Source organism: Mercenaria mercenaria, chromosome 9 (genome assembly GCF_021730395.1).
Source record: "Mercenaria mercenaria strain notata chromosome 9, MADL_Memer_1, whole genome shotgun sequence".
Taxonomy (NCBI): domain Eukaryota; kingdom Metazoa; phylum Mollusca; class Bivalvia; order Venerida; family Veneridae; genus Mercenaria; species Mercenaria mercenaria.
In genome coordinates this window covers 80565103-80588806 of record NC_069369.1, presented here as the reverse complement: position 1 = coordinate 80588806, position 23704 = coordinate 80565103, and the positions used below count along the sequence as shown (strand labels likewise).

At 35.3% G+C, this 23704-nt stretch overlaps 1 protein-coding gene across 1 annotated transcript in view; it reads right to left on the bottom strand.

Moving 5' to 3' along the window:
- Positions 1 to 344: 344 nt before the first annotated feature.
- Positions 345 to 23704, bottom strand: part of LOC123547580 (uncharacterized) — a 28641-nt gene continuing 5281 nt past the window's right edge. The window contains exons 2-14 of the mRNA XM_053551848.1: positions 22870 to 23059; positions 22424 to 22512; positions 21785 to 21891; positions 20882 to 21078; positions 14476 to 14652; positions 11928 to 12054; positions 11150 to 11282; positions 10735 to 10859; positions 7364 to 7480; positions 6348 to 6459; positions 5734 to 5900; positions 5095 to 5196; positions 345 to 3880 (exon numbers count right to left, since the gene is read on the bottom strand). Of these exons, the coding sequence (XP_053407823.1) occupies positions 3464 to 3880; positions 5095 to 5196; positions 5734 to 5900; positions 6348 to 6459; positions 7364 to 7480; positions 10735 to 10859; positions 11150 to 11282; positions 11928 to 12054; positions 14476 to 14652; positions 20882 to 21078; positions 21785 to 21891; positions 22424 to 22512; positions 22870 to 23059 (2060 nt within the window). The 3' untranslated portion in view covers positions 345 to 3463. The remainder of the gene's footprint in view (positions 3881 to 5094; positions 5197 to 5733; positions 5901 to 6347; positions 6460 to 7363; positions 7481 to 10734; positions 10860 to 11149; positions 11283 to 11927; positions 12055 to 14475; positions 14653 to 20881; positions 21079 to 21784; positions 21892 to 22423; positions 22513 to 22869; positions 23060 to 23704) is intronic.

Below are 23704 nucleotides of genomic sequence, written 5' to 3'. Positions count from 1 at the left end.
ACAGGTTACTACTTGTGAGGTATTCAGGAGCACTGGTAAAGTTAACTGACTGCTATATATAACTGAATATTGTTGAAAACAATGTTCACTGCTACAGATCAGTGTATGTTGTTGTTATGGTCACTTAAGCATAGCCTGCACGTTTCAAGCCAATCTCTGACTACTGTGTCAGGGATTCTACTCTTTGGCATTTGTTGGACTAACACCAAAGCGAGCTTAGTTTGAATCCCGGCACAGGCAGCTGGGATTTTCGTCATAAAATGCTATGCCCTTTGATTTGTTATGGTTAAAAGTCATAAGAGTTGTAATTTTTTTAAACACTTTTGTAAAGAGAAACAACAAACTACATCCAAAATTTTTATTTCATTTATATGTTAAAGAATTAACTTTGCAAAAGAACAAAGTTCAGAGCTTGCAAAACTTTTACCAATCTTTCTCCTCTATCTATACCAGAAAATAAAAAATTCCTGGGTTTTCTTACTATAAAAAAGAGAAGGCATCTAAAAGAAAAAAATTAATAAAAGTTAAAAACAAAAGTAGAAAAACAGTAAATAGACTCTAAGAAAATCAAAGATACAGGAAGCATATTTACAGCACAGCTGTAATATGTATTTTATAAAGCAAAACAGAAAAAAAAGATAGCACAAAATAAAATAGTCTGGAACAAAAAAGGTACTTTACACACTAATACATAGTTTTGGGTTAAAAAATTAAAACAAAATTTATCTATCTATTTATCCATCTGACATTGATCAGTAACAACGAAAAAGAAAACCATATTTGACTGACGATTTATTTAGCATTCAATTTTTTTCCTGTATTGAAAATAACTAGCAGTATATTTTGGCATTATACTGGGAACAAATCCGTTTGCAGACCTGAGTTGTAGAATAAAATGGCTGAACATTCAACAAATCATGTAAGTGACTTATTATAAGTCTAAATTTACTTGGAAACTGATGTTGAAACAGATAGAACGAGAATTTGTGAAGTCCGACACTGAACATGTAAAAATAAATATACCCGCCATTTATCCTTTTATTAAAATTTATGTTTTATTAATGCATCAGTTCTGTTTAAATTGTTTGGTGTATTAATAGCACATGTCCAAATCCTGGAATACATGTTTTATATATTAAAGACAGGATATTTGTTTGTGTTGGGTTTAACGCCATTTTTTAATATGTATCGATGGGCAGTTAACCTAACCAGTGTTCCAGGATTCTATACCAGTACAAACCTGTTCTCCACAAGTAACTGCCAACTTCTCCACATGAATCAGAGGTGGAAGATAAATGATTTCAGAAACAATGTCTTTCATCAAATTGTCACAGAGAATATACGCCTGCTCAGGGATTGAACTCTTGACCCTGCCATCTGTAGCGTAGATCTGCACTCTCCCTATTGAGCTAAGCAGGTGGGCTGTATAAATTACAGATGCCAAGGGTGGGCCGGTGGTCTAGTGGTAACACGCTTGACTGTCAATCCAGAGGTCCTGGGTTTGAGTCCCAGTCCAGGCACTGAAAATTTCTGAGATGCTCTTGAGTGTCTCCCACCTTACTAGAGGCCTGTACTGGTTCTTCCCAGGAAAGACGGCTTCGCGTGTATTGGTGCTATACACTGGGCACATTAAAGAACCATACTGTCTATTCGAAAAGAGCTAGGCTAAGTTAGCCAGACACGTCTGTATCTAAAAAGTTCTCTCTGTATAATCTGGGGGCTTTATCTCACTCTGTCCCTCTGGTCAAGGATGATTTCGTGCCCTGTGTGGCTGCAGTTGATATATGTAAAGCGCCTTTAAAAGTGTTAATCATGAAAAGGGCGCTATATAAATCTGGTATAATAATAATAATGCCCAAAGCATGGAATGTATTGTTTCATGTATTAATGACAGATGCTCAAATCATGGAATGCGTATGTTTTATGTATAAATGACAGAAGCTCAAATCATCATATACATATGTTTCATATATAAATTGCAATGTATTATTGTTGTAACATTTTATATATTACATTATTTGAACATCCGAGACTTAAATCCCAACAAAAGCAGACAATCACAGATATGAAGCTGATAATCAATTTATGTGTAAAAAAGCACCAGCATACAGATCATAATACATCAGGGTAAATATACATAATATGATATATAATATATATATATATAATGTCTTTCATATACATGTATTCAGGTATGGCACACTAAGGAATGTTTCAGAAAAGAAAATTTTCATTCTGGTATGAAATACATGAGTAAATTTAAAAGCATCAAAGACTTCCATGCATACTTTTAGCTCGATCAATGCATTTCATACACAAACGAAATCCATTCAAAACTGCAAACCATAAAAATTCATATTTAGAGTTTCAATTTCTCACATACTAACATTGTTTCCATTAATCCAGTGTTGCATACTCTTGACATAAAACAGCTACTAAATCAACTGACAGCAGTTACCGAGACAACGAAGATTCTAACACAACATTGTAATTCACACAATCTACTTGCAACATCCATCAAAAAATATGCATATATCTTATGACAATGTAATGACTGTGATACAAATTTCAACATCTATTTTTTAAAACATTTGTTTTAAAAACAACATTTTCATTAACAAACAAGAGTGCCAGAATGTCACAATATACGCCCGTCACAGCAAATTTCTTTACACTAGCACCTGTATTTGCAAATGGAATTTTAATTTTCTAGTTGTTTACAATGTTTTTTTTTTAAGAAATTATTGTAATTCTTTTATTTTTCTAAGTCCACAAAAAAAAATCCTTACCAGGTAGAGATACCTTAAAATACACCCAAAATTTGAAAGTAACATCAATGTTGTACCACAGAAAAGTGGTCTTGGTTTTTCCCTATAAAAATCACAGATTAAGAACTTGGAAGACATATAAATCCTATCAGATTACAACTGATCTGAGTACACAGTAGATCATTGATATTCACATGGCCAAGGAATTATAAATAAGAGTACCGCCTTGAGGGTGCAGATGCTCATCTGACTTTTTTGTCTAACAGAAATATTGTCCTACCCATGTGTTTTTATGATATTTTCTAAGTCCAAAAGGGGCCATAATTTTTGCAAAAAGCAGGATGGAGTTATGTTTCTTGCTGTACAGAGTCAGCTATTGATGGTGAACAAGTGTTGCAAGTTTTAAAGCAATAGTTTTGATAGTTTAGTAGAAAAGCTGACCTAAACACAAAACTTAATGAGGCAATGCCAACCAAGTGATGACAATAACTCATCATTTTTTTTCTCTCAAAAAATCAGATGAGCAAATAAAATGGTTCAAAGACATTTTTCATTTTCTTGAATTATGACATTCCTTAAAATGAACAAAAGTAAGCCAAATCTAGTGTTATCCAATCATTTGGCAGACAGAACTGCCATTGTTATTTGTTTTTATCAATGCTATTCCGTACCCAAAATCCAGTTATATATCATAATCACAGTATGATAGTTTTCATTGAGCTTAAGCTTGGTTTATCTTCTAGTGTTCCAGTATCTTCATCTGTGTCTATAGAGCTTGAATTCACTTCAGAACTGAGCTTTCCATTCACATGATCATTATTCAGACTGAGCTTTTCTGAGACTGAGGTCCCATTCTGGCTTCTGTGCCTTGAAACAGAATCTCTCTTGATACTGAATACAGAACTGACAGATTCCATACTTGGACTGAATGTGTCTGTGTTATGGCCTGCAAGTGGCCATCTGGTTCCATCATTTTGCAAGCTGCTGGTGACCTCCTTAGAACCAGTTGCCATGTTTGCGGAGGAACGAGGGCTCAGTGAGTTCCTTGTACCACTGATAGTTGCTTTTACTCGTCTTATGAGAATCCTGATAAAATCCTCGTCATTTCTCATCTGTAATATAGAATCAACATCTATGAACTGTTTAAACAGTGCACTAAGATATAATAACTAAATAGAAGTTTTATTTTCTAGTTACCATGAAGATTTTTCAATGCAATTAAGGATAAAGATAGAAGTATTTGAACTGAAAAGAAATTTACACCAAAATCTACTCTCCATAAAACTTTCCATTTTGGTTGAGGCATATTATATGCAATTAGGTGCTCTAAATACTAGAATTTTGTGTAAAAAGATAAAAGTATGTAACAAGGGCTGTATGTAAAACACATACCCCTATCCATGATGGCCTTTCAGACTGAACCAGTCAGTAATATTCAGCCTAAAGTATGCTGAGACCTTGACCTTTGACCAAAAACAAGTGACCGGGTATTGCATTGGCAATATATCTATGTCCCATACCAGTGAAAAATCAATTTTACTTGACCTTAAATAGAGACCTTTACCTTTGACCGACAACCATGGTTCATGTGCGCGATACATAGTCTAATCATGGGGAACATTTCTATGTAGAACTAAACAATCCTTTAATGCAATTAAAAGTAATAGAGCAGAAACAAATCTTTATTTGACCTTGAACAGTGACCTTTACCTTTAACCGACAAGCATAGATCATGCATTGACACATTGTCTCAACATGGGAAATGTTTGCGTGTAGCACAAACATAATCCATCAATGCATATAAAAGTTGAGCAGAAATTTTTTTTACTTGATTTTCAATAGTGACCTTCACCTTTGACCTACAAGCATAAGTCATGTACGTGCATAATCTACATATTGCCCTCTATACAAGTTTTATGAACCTAGCTTAAATACTTAGAATTATCGCAGGATCCAGAGATGGACGGATGTTCCTACTTATGGGTATTATGTGGCTACTCCTTTGTTCTCTCTACTTTTAGCCATGTAAAAGAAAAATAGCCATATAAAACCTTACTAAATGAATGACATCAAAGAAAAAGTACCATTAACTACTGTGCCTATAGCTACCTATGTATGTAAATGTAAGCTCAGACAGACAGACAGATAGACAGAGGGCATTCCTATAGTCCCCTCCAGTGTTCCACCGGTAGGGGACTAATAAGCACAGATAATCATGAAGTTTGACTACTGTAATCAGTCAGAACAAACAGACCAATGTTTTCTGCAATTGTGCATTTCAACCTTGATCACATGTGTTTCCTATTAGTTAATGCTTTCAAATTACCTCAAAACCATGTGATCCTACCAACATGGACATCCAATCCGGCATCTTGAAATCCTCATACAATATTGGTACCACATGCTTCCTGTGTTCACAGTAAAATACCTGCAGTCAAAACAGTAAAATACCTGCAGTCAGAACAGTAAAATACCTGCAGTCAAAACAGTAAAATTACACACTTGAGTTATGTAACAGATACATTGCAATCTATTTCACAACACACTGCTCTTCCTTGAGAGTCTGAACAAAATGCCAAAGTCATAGACAATTAAGACTTAACTTACTGTTTGTAGTTGCCTCAAAAATAAAGGACATATGGTGACTTTCCAGCTTTAATGGAGAAGAAAAATCTCAGACAACCCATGGGCACTACTTCAGACAGCTGCAGGCACCTTGGTAGAACCACCAGCCTTCTGCAAACCACACACGACATATCCAGCAGGACTCAAACCCCACAGAAGTAAAGCAATGTAAAGCTGTAACATGATCATCAACATGGTACAACAGTTGTCAAAAATTCTAGTGCATTTTGTACCAGTATTATCACAGTTCCTTTCTCCTCGATATTCTTGTATTTCCAGCTTATTGTTGTTAGGTTAACCCAGAAGTATTTAAACAGCACTCAATTTTAATAAAGTTTACCTGTTGCTGACAGACTCTGGACAGAGAGAAAGCATTTGACAGTACAAACAGTACCAGACTGGCATCATCTGCTTTCTCCTGGAATATTTCAATGTTCCTAGCTATACTGTCTCCAGGGCAACCAGAAAATTTATCATTTCCCCTGTTCAGGACAGAATAGGTAATATCTGAAAAGAGATATTACATTATTCAACATTATTCTGTACAATATGGACAAAACTTTGCACAATACCCCACCAAAAAAGCACACAAACTGGTAAGACACATCTTTAGTTGGTTTAAAGAAGATATCACAATATACTAATTATCATTATGAAGATACTCATGAAAGATAAAATAATAACAAATTTTGGTACATGAATCCTTAAATGAATCATGGTTTCATAGTTTGAGCTATATGACTGGCCTATATTCAACGCATGTTAACTGGGCTGACAAGTCAAAAAACTGAAAATAAAATGGTGAAAATTAATTTCTGATGTCACGTAACAAAACTCATTGAATGGCATGCCAGTCAATAGCCAGAACTATTGACCCACAGTCTTTCAAACCCTATGTAATAGTTTTGACTATAAACCTAAGTATATAACATGTAATAAAGACTATAGCCTTACCATCCTGACTACTGACTAAACCATCTATATGATTGACATGTTCTCTGTCCAGTTCCGTGGTACACCATACCTCAAACCCTTCCTCTTCCAGCACTGACTTTAGTTCACTACCCTGTCAAACAAACAAAAGATTTTTTAAAATTCTGATTCCAGATTATAACTGTGAAATCATTAATTTTTGTAGGGGACAAATTTTAATGGATGTCGTTTTTGAGTCAATCCATAAAATTAAATCCTAATAACAAACAAGCAAATGTCCCATTTATTTTTTTCTCTGAAAGACTTGAAGCCTAATCAGGCAAATATTCTATATATGTTATCATTTGAATCATATGTCAAAAAGTCGGGATAAAAGTCACTGACTGTTTTTCACAGCGTGAGCATTCTAACCGCTGAAACAGGTGCTCTACAGCTAAATATTCCCATGGGAAACTACAACCTGTGTATGGTTTTTGTTTGTTTTGGGTTTAGCTCCATTTTTCAACAGTATTTCAATTATGTAATGGCAGGTAGTTAACCTAACCAGTGCTGCTGGATTCTGTACTAGTACTAACCTGAGACCACTTGTTCCAAACTTTAACGGGCTGTTAAACTAATACTAGTGCAATGTTTTATTTTTGCTGCAGAGACGTTTAAGTGTTCATAATAATTAACTCGTACATTTGTTTTTTTATGTTTTCTATAATGTTGAAATATTACTCTTAAAGTTTATTGACCTTTAGCTTAATCGCCTTTCAAACAACTGTGCCCTGTCCTCCACAAGTAACTGCCGCTGCTCCACATGCATCAGAGGTGCAGGACAAAATGATTTCAAAGCATGCACCTCATTTAGGGATTGATCCGTAGATCTGCACTCCCCCTACTGAGCTAAACAGGTGGACTTGTTCTAATAATAAACTATCCCTGAGCTACTGGATACACTCTTCAATTATGTAAGGTATAAAAGAGCTGCCAGAGCAAAAAAAATCTCACAAGAGTTATTTACCCAGAGAAATATAGAATGAAACTTTACTTACATATATTTCCTGTGCATAATGTACACAAATCATGATAAGTGGTTTACCCTCCCTGTCTGAGGTAATGGCCATCATATTGTCTTCTCTTACACATGCACAACTCTTTACAATGGTGGTCTATATAAGATGGAATACAAATTGTCATTTTATAATACTGGTTAGATCAGAATTTTGCAAGAAAAATAGAAACAACCAAACTTCAAAATATACATGGAAATGTCGCTTTTATTCCACTGAAACTAAAATATTTACATTTACCATACATTTTGTATGGCATGAAAAAAGCATTTATTTTCGTATAAACAACACAGGTGTAATAATATCAAAAACAGCCCGTTCCGTAAGATTGCATGCGCAAACTGATGTCATTCACAAAAACATTAACAAAATGGCGTCTTTTGAAAAAAATTCTTTCAAAAACTGACGTCAAAAGTTTAAAAAGAAAATTAAATTATAGCTTTAACCAATTTTTTTTATTGTAAAGATCAATACTGGATTGACATGACTGCATGACTTTTTCATTGGATTTAATGATATTTTAAATAAAAACTTCGAACTGTAATTTCATGGGTAAGGTGTTCATTTGGACAGCATATTACAATTCAATGTTGGCAGGTCTTTTGGCTGTTCTACTTAGATGTTGAAAAGATCAACAGCCTAACATGTATTTCGATTTTCTGATAGTCATGGAAAGCAAACCACTTACTTTTAAAGCAAGCTATCATAAAAAATGTAAATATAAGAACTGAAAGCTATTTTTTGTGTCTTTATACCCTCTGAAGTGCACAGATACCTGTAGAAACGCACAGAAAGCATTTAATTCTTCAATATACGAAAGTTTTGTAACAATACATCATCAAATAAAGTCAAATTTTTATTTTGAACTTTTCTGCATCGAAACTGGCTGAATTCTGAAATGTTTTTGATGGTTTAATTAACAAGAGCTGTCCGTAAAGACAGCGCACTCCACTATTCGGCGATTTGATAGTAAAATAAATATATGTCTCAAAAAGAGACCTCTACTTTAAAAGGAAGATACACCAAGGGGCATAATTCTGTCAAAAACACAAATTAGAGTTATTTGGATTGTTATCACACATGCAGATGATGATGGTAAAGATTATTTTGAGTTTCAAGTCATTATCTTATATAGAACCAAAGTTATGTCCAGAAAACAAAGTTTGTCAAAAAATTTAAGTATGAAAGGGGCATAATTTGGTCAAAAATACAAATCAGAGTTATGGGGTTTGTTACCACACATGCAGATGATGATGATAAAGATACATTTTAAGTTTCAAGTTTTTATCTTATATTGTACTAAATTTATATCCAGAAAGCGAAGATTGCCAAAAAACTTTTAAGTATGAAAGGGGCATAATACTTTAAAAAATACAATCAGAGTCACGGGGATTGTAACCACACATGCAGATGATAATTATAAAGAAACATTTTTAATCTAAAGTCATTATCTTTTAAAGTACCAAAGATATGTCTATAATTGAAGCTTTCGAAAAAATTTAGCATGAAAATAATTCCAAGTATAACAACTTTGTGACCTTGACCTTAGGTATAATGGGCCCAGCCCCTGCACATACTTTGTTTGTATACTGGACATGTTTATGTGAACTTACAGTAAGATACAAGCAATAGTAACAAAGATATGACAGAAAAACAAAGGTTGTCGAAAAACTTTATCCTTAAAAATAGCCTAAGTATAACACCTTGGTGACCTTGGCCTTGGGTATAATGGGCTCAGCCCCTGAACATACTTCGTTTGTATGCTGGACAATGTTTATGTGAACTTACAGTAAGATATAAGCAATAGTAACAAAGATATGACAGAAAACAAAGGTTGCCAAAAAACTTTAACCTTAAAAATAACCTAAGTATAACACCTTGGTGACCTTGACCTTATGTATAATGGGCCCAGCCCCTGAACATACTTTGTATGCTGGACAATGTTTATGTGAACTTACAGTAAGATAAAAGCAATAGTGACAAAGATATGACAGAAAAACAAAGGTTGCCGAAAAACTTTAACCAAGAAAGCTCACGCTGACGCCGGGTCCCCTATTCTCCGAACAGTGGAGCTAAAAACTAACTAGAGCTGTCACAGGAGTGATGAATTATACCCCCACAATACGGCCTTGTCACAGAAGTAAGCCAATGTCAAAGTCCAACTGTTCCGGGCCACTATGACCTTGACCTTTGACCTCAAATCAATAGGGGTCATCTGCTGGTCATAAACAATCTTCCTATCAACTTTCATGATCCTAGGCCCAAGCGTTCTCAAGTTATCATCCGAAAACTGTTTAACTGTTCCTGGTCACTGTGACCTTGATCTTTGACCTACTAACCTCAAAATCAATAGAGGTCATCCGCTAGTCATGATCAACCTTTCTATCAATTTTCATGATCTTACGCACAAGCATTCTCAATTTATCATCTGGAAACAGTTTAACTGTTCCAGGTCACTGTGACCTTGGACCTACTGGTGACCTTGGACTTACTCACCTTAAAATCAATAGAGGTCATCTGCTGGTCATGACCGACCTCCCTATCAACTTTCACGATCCTAGGCCCTAGCGTTCTCAAGTTATCATCCCGAAACCGTTTAACTGTTCCGGGTCATTGTGACCTTGACCTTTGACCTCAAAGTAAAATTTGACCTGTATTTTAGGATGTTTCACCTGTGTACCAAAAATTATTTAAATCTGTCAAGACTTTCATGAGTTATTGTCTGGAAACCATGAAAACCAGTGGACCGACCGACCGACTGACCAACAAGCTGAAGCTCACTCCTATATATCCTCTTTAATTAAGACATTTTGAAAATTTAAAAAGTTCTTCTTATCACCTTTGGAGATTTGTGGAACGGTGTCTTTTGTAAGTGGTATTGTCCTATTTTTAAAGTGGAATCAGGGAAAAAACTTGTTACAGAAAGGTAAATCAAACAGTAATATTTCATTCGCCATTTCCTTTAAAATGGTTTTCATTTATACAAATATTGGTATTACATTGAATTTTTCAACAATTCCTTCTTCACTTTTCAAGACGTTTTTACTGTCACCTCTAGAAACCTTTTGGATGATGTGTTACCTATATTATGTTTCATAAAAAGATATTTTTGAAAAAATCCTGTAAAAGAATCAGTGAATCAAATATTTTATAACCTTTAATTCAGTGCCACTTGATACAAATATAGAACCAAAATACTGAGGTTTCCTTCACAGAACATGCACTTTAAAAGCTTAAAATTCTTTGATAGAAGATAATTCCATTCAATATGTGAAACTGACAGTTGAGTTATTTATGCATGTTCTGACTGTTACTCATAGTTTCCAGTATTTCTGAATGTGTAAATAAGTTACCCTCTTGATAAGTGATGGGACTGATCTTGAATTAAGTCCTGTAACTCTGTCCATTATCTTCTGAGCAACAACCTTGATATCATGGACTGTCCATTCAGCCTTTACCTTCTCTGTCTGACATCTTCCTGGGAAACAACAGCATTACATGATTTACTTAATATTTGCTTACTGGTTTCGTTTATTACTCATCAGGGCAAATAATACAATATGGCGTCATAAAATGTGATATATATATATATCTAATTTTCAGTGCAATTTTTTTCTTTTTAATTTTGTAACCAAAATTTAGCAAAATTTATTATCAGTCTCATACAGGAAGGTTTAATCTACTAAATAAGCAAAAACCACAAAATTGAAATACAAATGTGTATAATTGGTGTAAATCTAATCCACCTAAACTAAGTCAGTTGAGTACCTGTAAGCTGTTCAGGTGGTATCCAGGGTATAAACTGTGTCGTAGCAAACTGGATAGCAAGACATCTTGGTGGCCAGTCAGGTAGGAAACTCACAGGTAATATGTACTTCCCTAAAACATCTGCTAGCTTCACCTGCAAATAACAACATACCATCTGTAGCCTGTGGTAATTATTATTGGATTTGCGTTCATCAGTATTTTTACCTGTATCTAAGTTGTATAAGACAGTAAGTTATCTTAATCATGGATCCCGGATTCTCTACTGTTATTAACCCATTCTCTGTGAGGATCTGACAAATCCCTACAAAAATAACAGACAGATGCAGAAGACGAATGACCTTAGACATACAGTCCTACTTTGTTTGCCTGAACACGTCCCCCCACTCAAACTGATAGTTCAGATCAAACAAAATCTCTATATAACAATACATATTGCTCTACCTCAGATGGCTCAAACATGGATGGCTGGAACTCTTGAAATATCTCTCTAGTCCTAACGAGTATATTACAGACATTAGACTCCAATAACAAATGGTGCAAGTTGAATCTCCAGCTCATTTGACTGTAATGTTATTATATCATCACAAACATACACCTCACCCAGGATTCGAACCTATAACTTCATGAGTGAAAGTCTTCTGCTTTATCTATTTGGCAAACCAGGTAGGCTTAGATCTCTGTTAACTAAAAGATTTTTTACCATCATGTATTACTATTCATGCCAAAATGTAAATCAACAGAGCTGTCATTCTTGCCCATGTAGTATAAAATGTCCTACCTCCCTGTTTGTCCACTGTGTTTCCCCATATTTTTGTGTCACCAGTGGTACAAATACCTCACAGCCACTGACTGCAAAATTCAGAGAGTCCTGCCAATCTACACCTGTCTGGATTTCATGTACATCCTGTAATCAAGGTCATTTAATTGTTCAGCAAAACATATTTTCCAAATAATGCAGATAGACAAATCTTTTAGACAGAAACTTGAGGTCCGTCTTAATATATGGGGTTAAAACTATCAAAACAGCAGTCTTGAAGTGCAGCGTTGCATAGAGTTGATCTGTCTGTACATTGCGATCATGGGAGTCCATTCAATAGTTTTTAAGGGAACTACACTTTTTCATTACCTCTCACTGACAGACTCAATCAAATAAAGTCTGCTACTATTTTGCATGGTTTCAGTCTTTACTTTCAAAAAATCTTATAGATTTTATATAATCTAACAAAGGACTTCGGACACTTTCTATATGAATTTGCCTACTCCAAGAGTGAAAAATAAACCACTGAGAAATAAGTATTTAATAACATATACCATCAAAATACATATTTGAGATTATTTCTTAAAGTCAAATTTTTCAATATTTGTTTCATAAAATGGTAATTTTTGCTCTAAATAGAATTACGTACCCTGATATATATATATATATATAAGCTATTTTGCTTTAAACAACATTGTTCCCCCCCGTGCATCAAAAACATCTATTGGTCGCTTATGTAGACTATTAAATTTATAAAATTTTCTTATACCTTGTGTTGTGGAACGGGGTTTGTAGGGTATTCTTTTTAAAACAAAAAATTGTACAAATACAGGTATTCCAAAGTAAAGTTCACGCATTTCTTTTTTATTCATTTTAAAATATTTGTAGTCACATATTTTTACATCCTGTTTACTTCAAATTTACTGTACAAAATGTTTGAATAGAGGCACTATATAGTGTTATCATTACAAGTATTGTGAAGAAATCTGTGAATTCATATTATCGTCAAATTTTTATGCCCTTTAAGTTTGTTGCATGTACGAATTGCAAAATGTGTTCTGTCAAAACTAGCACAAACACGCTGTAATTCTTGATAGAAGATAACCCATCACTGAAACTGGGCAGTTGAGATTATTTGCTTTTCTCATTTCATAGTTTTCAGTTATTTCTGAATTGTAAATAATTACTTTTTAAGTATACTTATTTGAATCTTTCCGTATACTTGTATTTTTTTGAGCAACATACTTAATCATGACGTCATTCATTTCCCTTCTTTGTCTACTCTTCTGGAAACATAATGATATGATTTCTTTTTGCTTTACTGGTTCTTTATTACCAACAGAGGCAATATGTACAGCGTTAAATGTGATATATTATTCTAACAGGCAATATGTTTCTTTTAATTTGTCTTCAAATTGTAAAGAAATTTATTACAGTTCATATCAGGAAGGTTTCACATCTCTAATGCAAAACCAAAAATGTGAAACGTACAAATGTGTATATGTGTACAATAATCCACCTAAACACTAACGGTCTGCCGTAATTTCAGGTGGATCAGTTATGTGTGTAGAGGAGCAGCTTCTTGTGCCACAGTGGAAACATCGAATATTTTTGCCAAACATTCTAGCCACTGAATAGACAACATATCTGTAGTGGGTATTTGTATGGATTTGATCACATTTATTTTTCCGATCCAGTTAGCTTGAAGCCAGAAAGAACTTATCATGTCCGGATTCCTTTTTATTACATGTTCGTGAGGCATCTTGACAAATCCACATACTTAGACAGCAGATGCAGAAGACATGCCTTTAGATATGACAGTCCTACATATTGTTTGCTTTCCAAGCAAACTGAGATTCAGACAAACACGTTAAAACAGCATATCCTACTAGATGGCAACATGGAGGCTGGCTCTTGATCCTCTGTCCTACGAGTAATTCACTATTTGATCTCAATGGGCGGGTTAAATCTATCATTGCTGTATGTTATTTATCCAACAAGAACACCCACCCAGGCTTCGATAACTATTTCTGTAGTTCTTTCATTTAAATGTATTCGGCAAACCAGTAGGCTTGATCTCTGTTAACTAAGATCTATACAGCATATGTACTTACTTACTGCCGAACATGTAAAAACTAGAGCGGGTCACTTTGCCATGTAGCTATTACACATGTACATCCTTTTTCACTGTTCAATTATGAACAGTGGTACAAAATCACACATGATGCAACAGGTTGAGTTGCCAATTATCCGTTCGATTTTTTTATTGTATTATAGGTATTTAATTCTTCAAAAACTTTTTTCCTAATATAGACAAATTTTGTCAAACTTGAGGTACTCTTAATATATTTAAAACTTCCACAGTTGAATGCATTATAGATTTTTTACGGAATGATATAAATTTTTATTTTTTCAAAATTACCTGCCACTAACAGAGACTCAATGAACAATAAAAATCGTTCTGTATAAATTATTCGACATGGTTTCATTGTCAAAGATTTACTTATCAACAAATCTTAATAGAATTTTGCATTATAATGCTAGGACTGAAGAATTAGTACCGAGCTTCAGATATACAGTCAGACCCAAGGCAGTCAGCTGTTCTTTGAGTCGCAGTGCATGGTCTGCAGCTTCAGATCTTACATAGCTGATGAGGACTTGTTTATGGGTGGAACTACCATCGGTTGTGTCAGAACTCAACTGTCGGAATACATCTTTCCCGGAGTGAAATGACAACTCTTTCACTCTGAAATTTATAAATATTTCTTTTTGTGTGCCTTTTTCCTCATTCTTTCCTATTATGAAACAAGAGCATACTTGTGTGCAGCAAAATGCATCTGAAGATATATGCAGATGGAACATAGGTCAAAGTATTCTGAGCAGACATTAAACAAGAGCTGTCACAGGAGACAGCACGCTCGACAATTTCGATGCTGGATAGTGAAACTGGGACATCTGAAGCAGCTGGAGCTGTCACTAGAGTTAGAATCCAATAGATGAAGATATTGGACAAGCTTGAGTCTGGTCCAAATATTAAGTAATAGAGAGATAAGAAATAAATAAGCTAAATTCTAACAAAAGGGGATAATTCATGAATATTGTGTGCAGCGTGATTTTTGCACCTTGTGTCAAATGATGTGGGTGATGATGTGGAATAACTTCAAGTTTGAATCAAATCCATTTAGTAATAACTGAGATATAGTAAAAATGCAACAAAATTAACCTGAAAGTCTAAGTAACATGAGGGCCAAGATGGCCCTAGGTCACTCACCTGAAAAACACACCATAACAGTGTAAACATGTTTGACCTAGTGATTTCATGGAAACAAATATTCTGGCCAATTTTCATTAGGATTGGACCAAAAATGTGGTCTCTTGAGTTTAAACAAGCGTTTTCTTTGATATGACCTAGTGACCTAGTTTTTGAAGCCAGATGACCCATATTCAAATCTGACCTAGATTTCATCAAGGCAATCATTCTGACCAAATTTCATGAAGATCAATTGAAAAATACAGCCTCTATCGCATACAAAAGGTGTTTCTTTGATTTGACATAGTGACCTAGTTTTTGACCCCAGATACCCATATTCGAACTTGACCTAGATTTCATCAAGGCAATCATTCTGACCAAATTTCATGAAGATCAATTGAAAAATACAGCCTCTATCGCATACACAAGGTTTTTCTTTGATTTGACCTAGTGGCCTAGTTTTTGACCCCAGATGACCCATATTCAAACTTGACCTAGATTTCATCAAGGCAATCATTATGACCAAATTTCATGAAGATCAATTGAAAAATACAGCCTCCTAGTTTTTGATACCAGATGACCCATATTCAAACTTGACCTAGATTTCAACAAGGCAATCATTCTCATTAAATTTCATGAAGATCAATTGAAAAATACAGCCTCTATCGCATACAAAAGGTGTTTCTTTGATTTGACCTAGTGACCTAGTTTTTGACCCCAGATGACCCATATTCGAACTTGACCTAGATTTCATCAAAGCAACCATTCTGACCAAATTTCATGAAGATCAATTGAAAAATACGGCCTCTATCGCATACACAAGGTTTTTCCTTGATTTGACCTAGTGACCTAGTTTTTGACCCTAGATGACCCATATTCAAATTTGAGCTAGATTTCATCAAGGCAATCATTCTGACCAAATTTCATGAAGATCAATTGAAAAATTCAGCCTCCATCGCATACACAAGGTTTTTCTTTGATTTGACCTAGTGACCTAGTTTCTGATCCCAGAAGACCCATTTTCGAACTTGGCCTAGATTTCATCAAGGCAATCATTCTGACCAAATTTCATGAAGATCAACTGAAAAATACAGCCTCTATCACATACACAAGGTTTTTCTTTGATTTGACCTAGTGGCCTAGTTTTTGACCCCAGATGACCCATATTCAAACATGACCTAGATTTTATCAAGGCAATCATTACGACCAAATTTCATGATGATCAATTGAAAAATACAGCCTCCATCGCATACACAAGGTTTTTCTTTGATTTGACCTAGTAACCTACTTTTGGATCTCAGATGACCCATTTTCGAATTTGGCCTAGATTTCATCAAGGTAATCATTCTGGCCAAATTTCATGAAGATCAGTTGAAAAATACAGCCTCTATCGCATACACAAGCTAAATGTTGACAGACGACAGACATTGAGCGATCACAATAACTCACCTGAGCATTGCTCAGGTGAGCTAAAAAGGGGGGCATAATTCATGAAATATTGGTACCAGAGTTATGGACCTTGTGTCATATGATACTGTGATATGGTGAAACAACTATTTTAAGTTTGAATCAAATCCGTTTAGAAATAACTGAGATAGAATGAAAGTGCATCAAAACTTAAACCTGAAATTCTAAGTAAAAATGGGGGATAATTCATGCGATATTGGTGCAAGAGTTACGACCCTTGTGTCATATGATGTGAGTGATGATGTTGAATAACTATTTTAAGTATGAATCAAATCCATTTAGTAATAACTGAGATAGAGTGAAAGTGCATCAAAATTTTAACCTGAAATTCTAAGTAAATGGGGGGCATAATTCATGAAATATTGGTACCAGAGTTATGGACCTTGTGTCATATTATGTGGGTGATAAGGTGGAACAACTATTTTAAGTTTGAATCAAATCCATTTAGTAACTAGAGCTGCTTTTGAGAAAAGCGCACGTCTCCCACAACTGCCGCATTATCTAAATAGTAAGTCAGTCTTTATATACTGTTTACTTAGAGCACATGCACATAAAGGACCCCAAAAGGACTCCTATACTACTAGAGCGCATGCGCATTTTTGGCACCAAAAGGAGCCCTATACTACTTTTGAACTAGAGCGCATGCGCATTTTTGGCACCAAAAAGACCCCTATACTACTTTTGAAAGCAAGAAATCTGAGCGTTTTTTGGTAATTCAAGGGCCATAATTCCGATGTGCCTGGGCCGATTTGGCTAATTATCGAATTTGGCTGAGCACTTATTGGCAAACACATTTTGTTCAAGTTTGGTGAAGATCGGATGAGAAATGTTCAACTTAGAGTGCGGACAAGCTTTGTGACAGACAGACACACTGACACACAGACAGGAGTAAATCAATATGTCTCCCACACCACTGTGTGGTGGGAGACATAATAACTGAGATAAGAGTGAAAGTGCATCAAAACTTTAACCTGAAATTCTAAGTAAAAATGGGGGATAATTCATGAAATATTGGTGCAAGAGTTATGGCCCTTGTGTCATATGATGTGAGTGATAATGTTGAATAACTATTTTAAGTTTGAATCAAATCCATTTAGTAACTAGAAAATGCTTTTGTAAAAAAGCGCATGTCTCCCCCAATGCAAAGTCCTATAGGCAAGAAGTCAATAGGGGTCAGGAGCGAAAGTCAAAGAGACACTGATGGTTGGCTGCAATAGGGATCATCTACTTGGCATGTCCAGTCATCCCGCTAAATTTCAACACTCTTGGCCTAGTGGTTCTCAAGTCACTGTTCAGGCTCCTGTGACCTTGACCTTTGATCAAGTGACCTCAAAATAAATAGGGGTCATCTACTCTGCATGTCCAATCATCCTATTAAGTTTCAACATTGTAGGTCAAGTGGTTCTCAAGTTATTTCCAAAAAATGATTTTACATGAACAGGCCACTGTGACCTTGACCTTTAACAGACTGACCCCAAAATCAATAGGGGTCATCTACTCTGCATGTTCAATCATCCTATGAAGTTTCAACATTCTGGGTCAAGTGGTTCTCAAGTTATTGATCGGAACTGGTTATCAATGTTCAGGCCCCTGTGACCTTGACCTTTAACGGAGTGACCCCAAAAACAATAGGGGTCATTTACTCTGCAAGAACAATCATCCTATGAAGTTTCAACATTCTGGGTCGAGAGGTTCTCAAGTTATTGATTGGAAATGGTTTTCCATGTTCAGGCCCCTGTGGCCTTGACCTTTCAACAGAGTGACCCTAAAATCGTTAGGGGTCATCTACTCTGCATGACCAATCATCCTATGAAGTTTCATCATTCTGGGTCAAGTGGTTCTCAAGTTACTGACAGGAAACGGTTTTCAATGTTCAGGCCCCTGTGACCTTGACCTTTCACAGAGTGACCCCAAAATCGTTAGGGGTCATCTACTCTGCATGACCAATCATCCTATTAAGTTTCAACATTCTGGGTCAAGTGGTTCTCAAGTTACTGACCCGAAATGGTTTTCAATCTTCAGACCCCTGTGACCTTGACCTTTAACGGAGTGACCCCAAAATCGATAGGGGTCATCTACTTTGCATGATCAATCATCCTATGAAGTTTCAACATTCTGGGTCAAGTGGTTCTCTAGTTATTGATCGGAAATGGTTTCCACGTTCAGGCCCCTGTGACCTTGACCTTTGATGGAGTGACCCCAAAATCAATAGGGGTCATCTACTCTTTATGACCAATCATCTTATGAAGTTTCAACATTCTGGGTCAAGTGGTTCTCTAGTTATTGATCGGAAATAAATTTCAATGTTCAGGCCCCTGTGACCTTGACCTTTGACGGAGTGACCCCAAAATCAATAGGGGTCATCTACTCTTCATGACCAATCATCCTATGAAGTTTCAACATTCTGGGTCAAGTGGTTCTCTAGTTATTGATCGGAAATGGTTTTCAATGTTCAGGCCCCTGTGACCTTGACCTTTGACGGAGTGACCCAAAATCAATAGGGGTCATCTACTCTTCATGACCAATCATCCTATGAAGTTTCAACATTCTGGGTCAAGTGGTTCTCTAGTTATTGATCGGAAATGGTTTTCAATGTTCAGGCCCCTGTGACCTTGACCTCTGACGGAGTGACCCCAAAAACAATAGGGGTCGTCTACTCCAGCAGCCCTACAACCCTATGAAATTTGAAGGTTCTAGGTCAAATGGTTCTCCAGTTATTGCTCGGAAATGAAGTGTGACGTACGGACGGACAGGGCAAAAACAATATGTCTCCTGGGGGAGACATAATAACTGAGATAAGAGTGAAAGTGCAAGAAAACTTTAACCCGAAATTCTAAGTAAATGGGGGCATAATTCATGAAATATTGGTATTGGAGTTATGGACCTTGTGTCATATGGTGGAACAACTATTTAAGTTTGAATCAAATCCATTTAGTAATAACTGAGATAGAGTGAAAGTGCATCAAAACTTTAACCTGAAATTCTAAGTAAAAAGGGGGGATAATTCATGAAATATTGGTGTGAGAGTTATGGCCCTTGTGCCATATGATCTTGGTGATGATGAGGAATAACTATTTTAAGTTTGAGACAAATCCATCAAGTAATTACAGAGATAAAGTGAAAGTGCATCAAAATTTTAACCAAAGTGTGGACGCGGAAGGACGCTGACGCCGGGTCGAGTAGGACAGCTCTCAATATTTTGTATAGTCGAGCTAAAAATGCAATTAGACCAGCACCATCACACAATATATCCACCTGAAAATTCTGCACCACAGTGACCATGAACTTGACTTAGAAACCTCGAAGTCAAAAGGGGTCTATAGTAAATGATTTTTTGTATTAATGGACACTGTGAACTTAGCCCCAATGACCTCAAATTACTAGTGATCATCCATTGGCCACTGGCAATGTGCCTTCCAAGTGTGAGGGTTACAGGTCAAATTGTTCTAAAATAATGAGAGGAAACAGTTTTTGCACTAACAGTCACTGTGACCTTGACCTTTATGAGCCATATATCTGTCAGGTTTGAGGATCATAGGTCAAGGCATTCTCAAGATATTCAGCAAAAACAGATTTTGTACTAACAGTTGGCTACACAAGACCTTGAGTTAAAGTCATATCTGAAAGACTATTAGTAATCTTTTGTGAGGAATCTACTCACAGGTGGGTTTTTAATGAAGTTCAGCATGTTTGAGTCAAAATATTTTCTATAATGCAGAAATTAATCAATCACTGATTTTTCAAAACTTCAGAATATACATAGAAAATTGGGCAAATAAAAAAGAATATACTTACAAAATTGGGCAAATAAAAAAAGAAAATACTTAAAAAATTGGGAAAATAAAAAGAATATACTTAGAAATATACGTATGGTGTAAACTAGGCTGAAATGAAATGTATAGGTCTGTGTGCTTGTTTTTGATATATCTGCTCATGACTAAAGATACCCGCACATTACAAACTGATTTTATAACATTATTTGGAATAATCTTAATGTGTCAACATTTTAATATTATATTTTAAAAGATATTAACATTGCCATTTTAATACATTTAGTCCTGAGTTACCATTAATTCATAAAACGATTTTCATTTCCGTACGCCAAGTTCAGGCTATATTCTATGTTATCGGGAAAAGTGATGTATGCCATTACTTCCTACAGAACTACCTTAACTCAGGACATTCCGCTTGCAAAGCCAGTGTACAAACCACTGAATGAAAAGAGGACTAAAATGACTGTATGCTTAAAACTGATTACCCTTTAAACTTCTTTAATGGCGGTTCCTTTGGTGGTGAAAATGTTTTTGACTTGCTGCCAATTTTTAGATCAGCTGAGACACAATGTCCAATCACAATGTCAAACACAGTCATGTGATGCTCTTGTAAACTGCTGATTGGCCAACTGTTACCATCTAAAAACTGAAAACTGTGTGAAATCTCATCTGGATCCAGTACCTGGGGAAATAAAGAAGAAAGTGTACCAGTAGTTTCAAGTCGAATACATTTTCAGTATTTGATGTAAATAATTTTCTTCCGAATTAGTCAGAACACAATAAACCCGCTTGCTTAGCTCAATAGGAAGAGCACAGATCACAAGGTCATGAATTTGATCCTAGGAGAGGTGTTTGTTTTTCTATATACATTCTGAAAGATGTTTGTCTTTTCAAAATCTGACATTTTTTAATCAAGCTGTATACCGTATACAGCCATATAAACATCTACCCCTACTAATTGAAACATTTAGTTGGTACAAATTGTTGCAATTCATTCAACAGAGGTTTAATATATAGCCATATTAGATCGACATTTTTCATTTTAAGAAAATGGGCCCCCTAAAAAGAAGCCCCTTTTGCAAAATACCACACCCCAAAGGACATAATTTTGTGTGTATATGGTATATAGATATAGCCATTTCTGCAGGTCTTTTAAAAATGGTGCAGCGCAATGCCCTTTTCGAAGTGCTGACGGTGCACGGTTGGCACAGCTGTGCCAAGTGCCCTTTTATCATATATGTTAATATGGGCCCCTAAATACACGACCTTCTCCTCTTTATAAAATACAATGCCCCCAAGGGGCTTTTATTAGATTTGTCCAATATATATATAAGGGTTAATGTTCTAGGTTTACCTTACCACACCATTGTACATAACTATTTCCTTACCTGAGACTGTATGAGATTCTTTAATTCTGTAAGGGAGGCAGTGTAATTGATATGTACAAATCCTACCACATTGCCTTGCCGGTCCTTTATTCCACATTTTGGTATGTCTGTTCAATTGAAATATGATATATCAGAGTGTACATATGATACAAAAATTGCATGACAAAACATTTCAAAATCAAGTTCATCACAAAATAAAATCCTGATACCACCCATGCAGCACAATGCTGGATTATCAAGTTTCAACTTTTAGGCAGAAATTACATTTTCGTAAGTGAACTTTTAAACTTGTTTTAATTTCAAACAACTTTTCCACCTCTATTCTTTAATCTAATCATGCAAACAAGTGCGTCTTTATAAGCCTCTGCTTTAGAAGATAATAAATACAAACAGCCCCCAGTTCTAGTAAATAAACTGTATTCTTATTAAAATGCTGATCCTGTTTTATTTTTTTCATGACAGAATAATTATATTGTTATGTGACATCCAATAAAATCTTTGCAAGCACTGGACCTTAGTGTAACTAAGGTACAACAACCAGCTAAAATTATAATTTGTTAGCCTTGTCATTCTGTCTAAAAGATATAAAATTTTAAGCTTACATAAATTTGACTTATACCTTGAAAATGTATGACTCACCATTTTTGATTTTAATGAAGACCTCTTGTTTTTCATTCAGTATTTGGCATGCAAGCACTTCCTGCTCTTGCACGTCTCTGAGGGGCCACCTGCACAGAAAATAAAAATTACGTGATTTATCACCATATTTCTAGCTACTTCATTCATTCCTACAGACATGTAATTATAACACAATGAAATTTCAACTGGCATCCTTTTGTGGTTAAAAGAGTAAAGCAAGATAACAGAACTGCTAATTATAGATATCCATGTCTATCTTTCAATGAAATATTTTAGTGTTTTCAAAGGTAGTAAATCCTCATAGATTTGTATTTAATAATTTTACTAGATTTATAAATACCCAAAAAATAACAAGGTTATCTTAATAACAATTAAAATACAAGTGTTCATAGACAACTGAATGACAGTATGAGCTACTAAACTAGTATAAAGACAAAGAACAGTACCCTTGTTTTGTGCAGATCTGGAAATTTGGTGGACAAGCTACAATGTCATTTTTAATAATGTCCCTCAGCTCTCTGGCCTTGCATGTAGTCAGCCACTGATTGGATACCAAACAAACTCCAATATTCGTTGAACTTTGACCCTCCACATCACTGAGAAGACTCACACCCACAAGATCTTTTGCGCTGCAGTCTATAATGCATAAAATATAACAGAGTACTGTTTCAGAACTTGAAGGTGTGCGGGGATGGTAGCATGTTAGGAAAGGAAAAATGCACCGCACTGATTAAAATAGTTGCAATGAAAACTTATTGTAATAAATATGTAACTCCCCATGGAGTCTTAATCATCTAATTGGATATACGACTGGGCAGGTGTTTTACTTCGTCCAAATAATAGGAGGTTTTGGACAGCGTGATAACTTTTGACTGTTGCTGTCCTGTCACTTATTCTGCATATTTCTGCTAGGAAATCCAAATTTGTTGGGAACGTTTTCTGGTACATGTAGAATGTATTTGTAATGATTACATCTCTGATAATGAATTTATGTTTACATTAAAGCATAAAATTGCCTCAGACATTTTTGAATGTATATTTTGTGCTCTGTTTCTGCAATTTAGTGTCATGGTCAGTCTGGTGTATTGAAACCAGTGTCTGGATAGATGTCAGCTGTTTACACATATTTTCGAAGATTTAAGTCTCTTTTTTAAAATTATGGATTATATTCAACCCATTTGAGTTTCTACATGAATATCAATTTTTAATTTATTGGAGCAAGTAAGTTTGACCAGTATTTTATGACTTTTTTGGATTTTTTAAGGACATGTCACGGCTGAG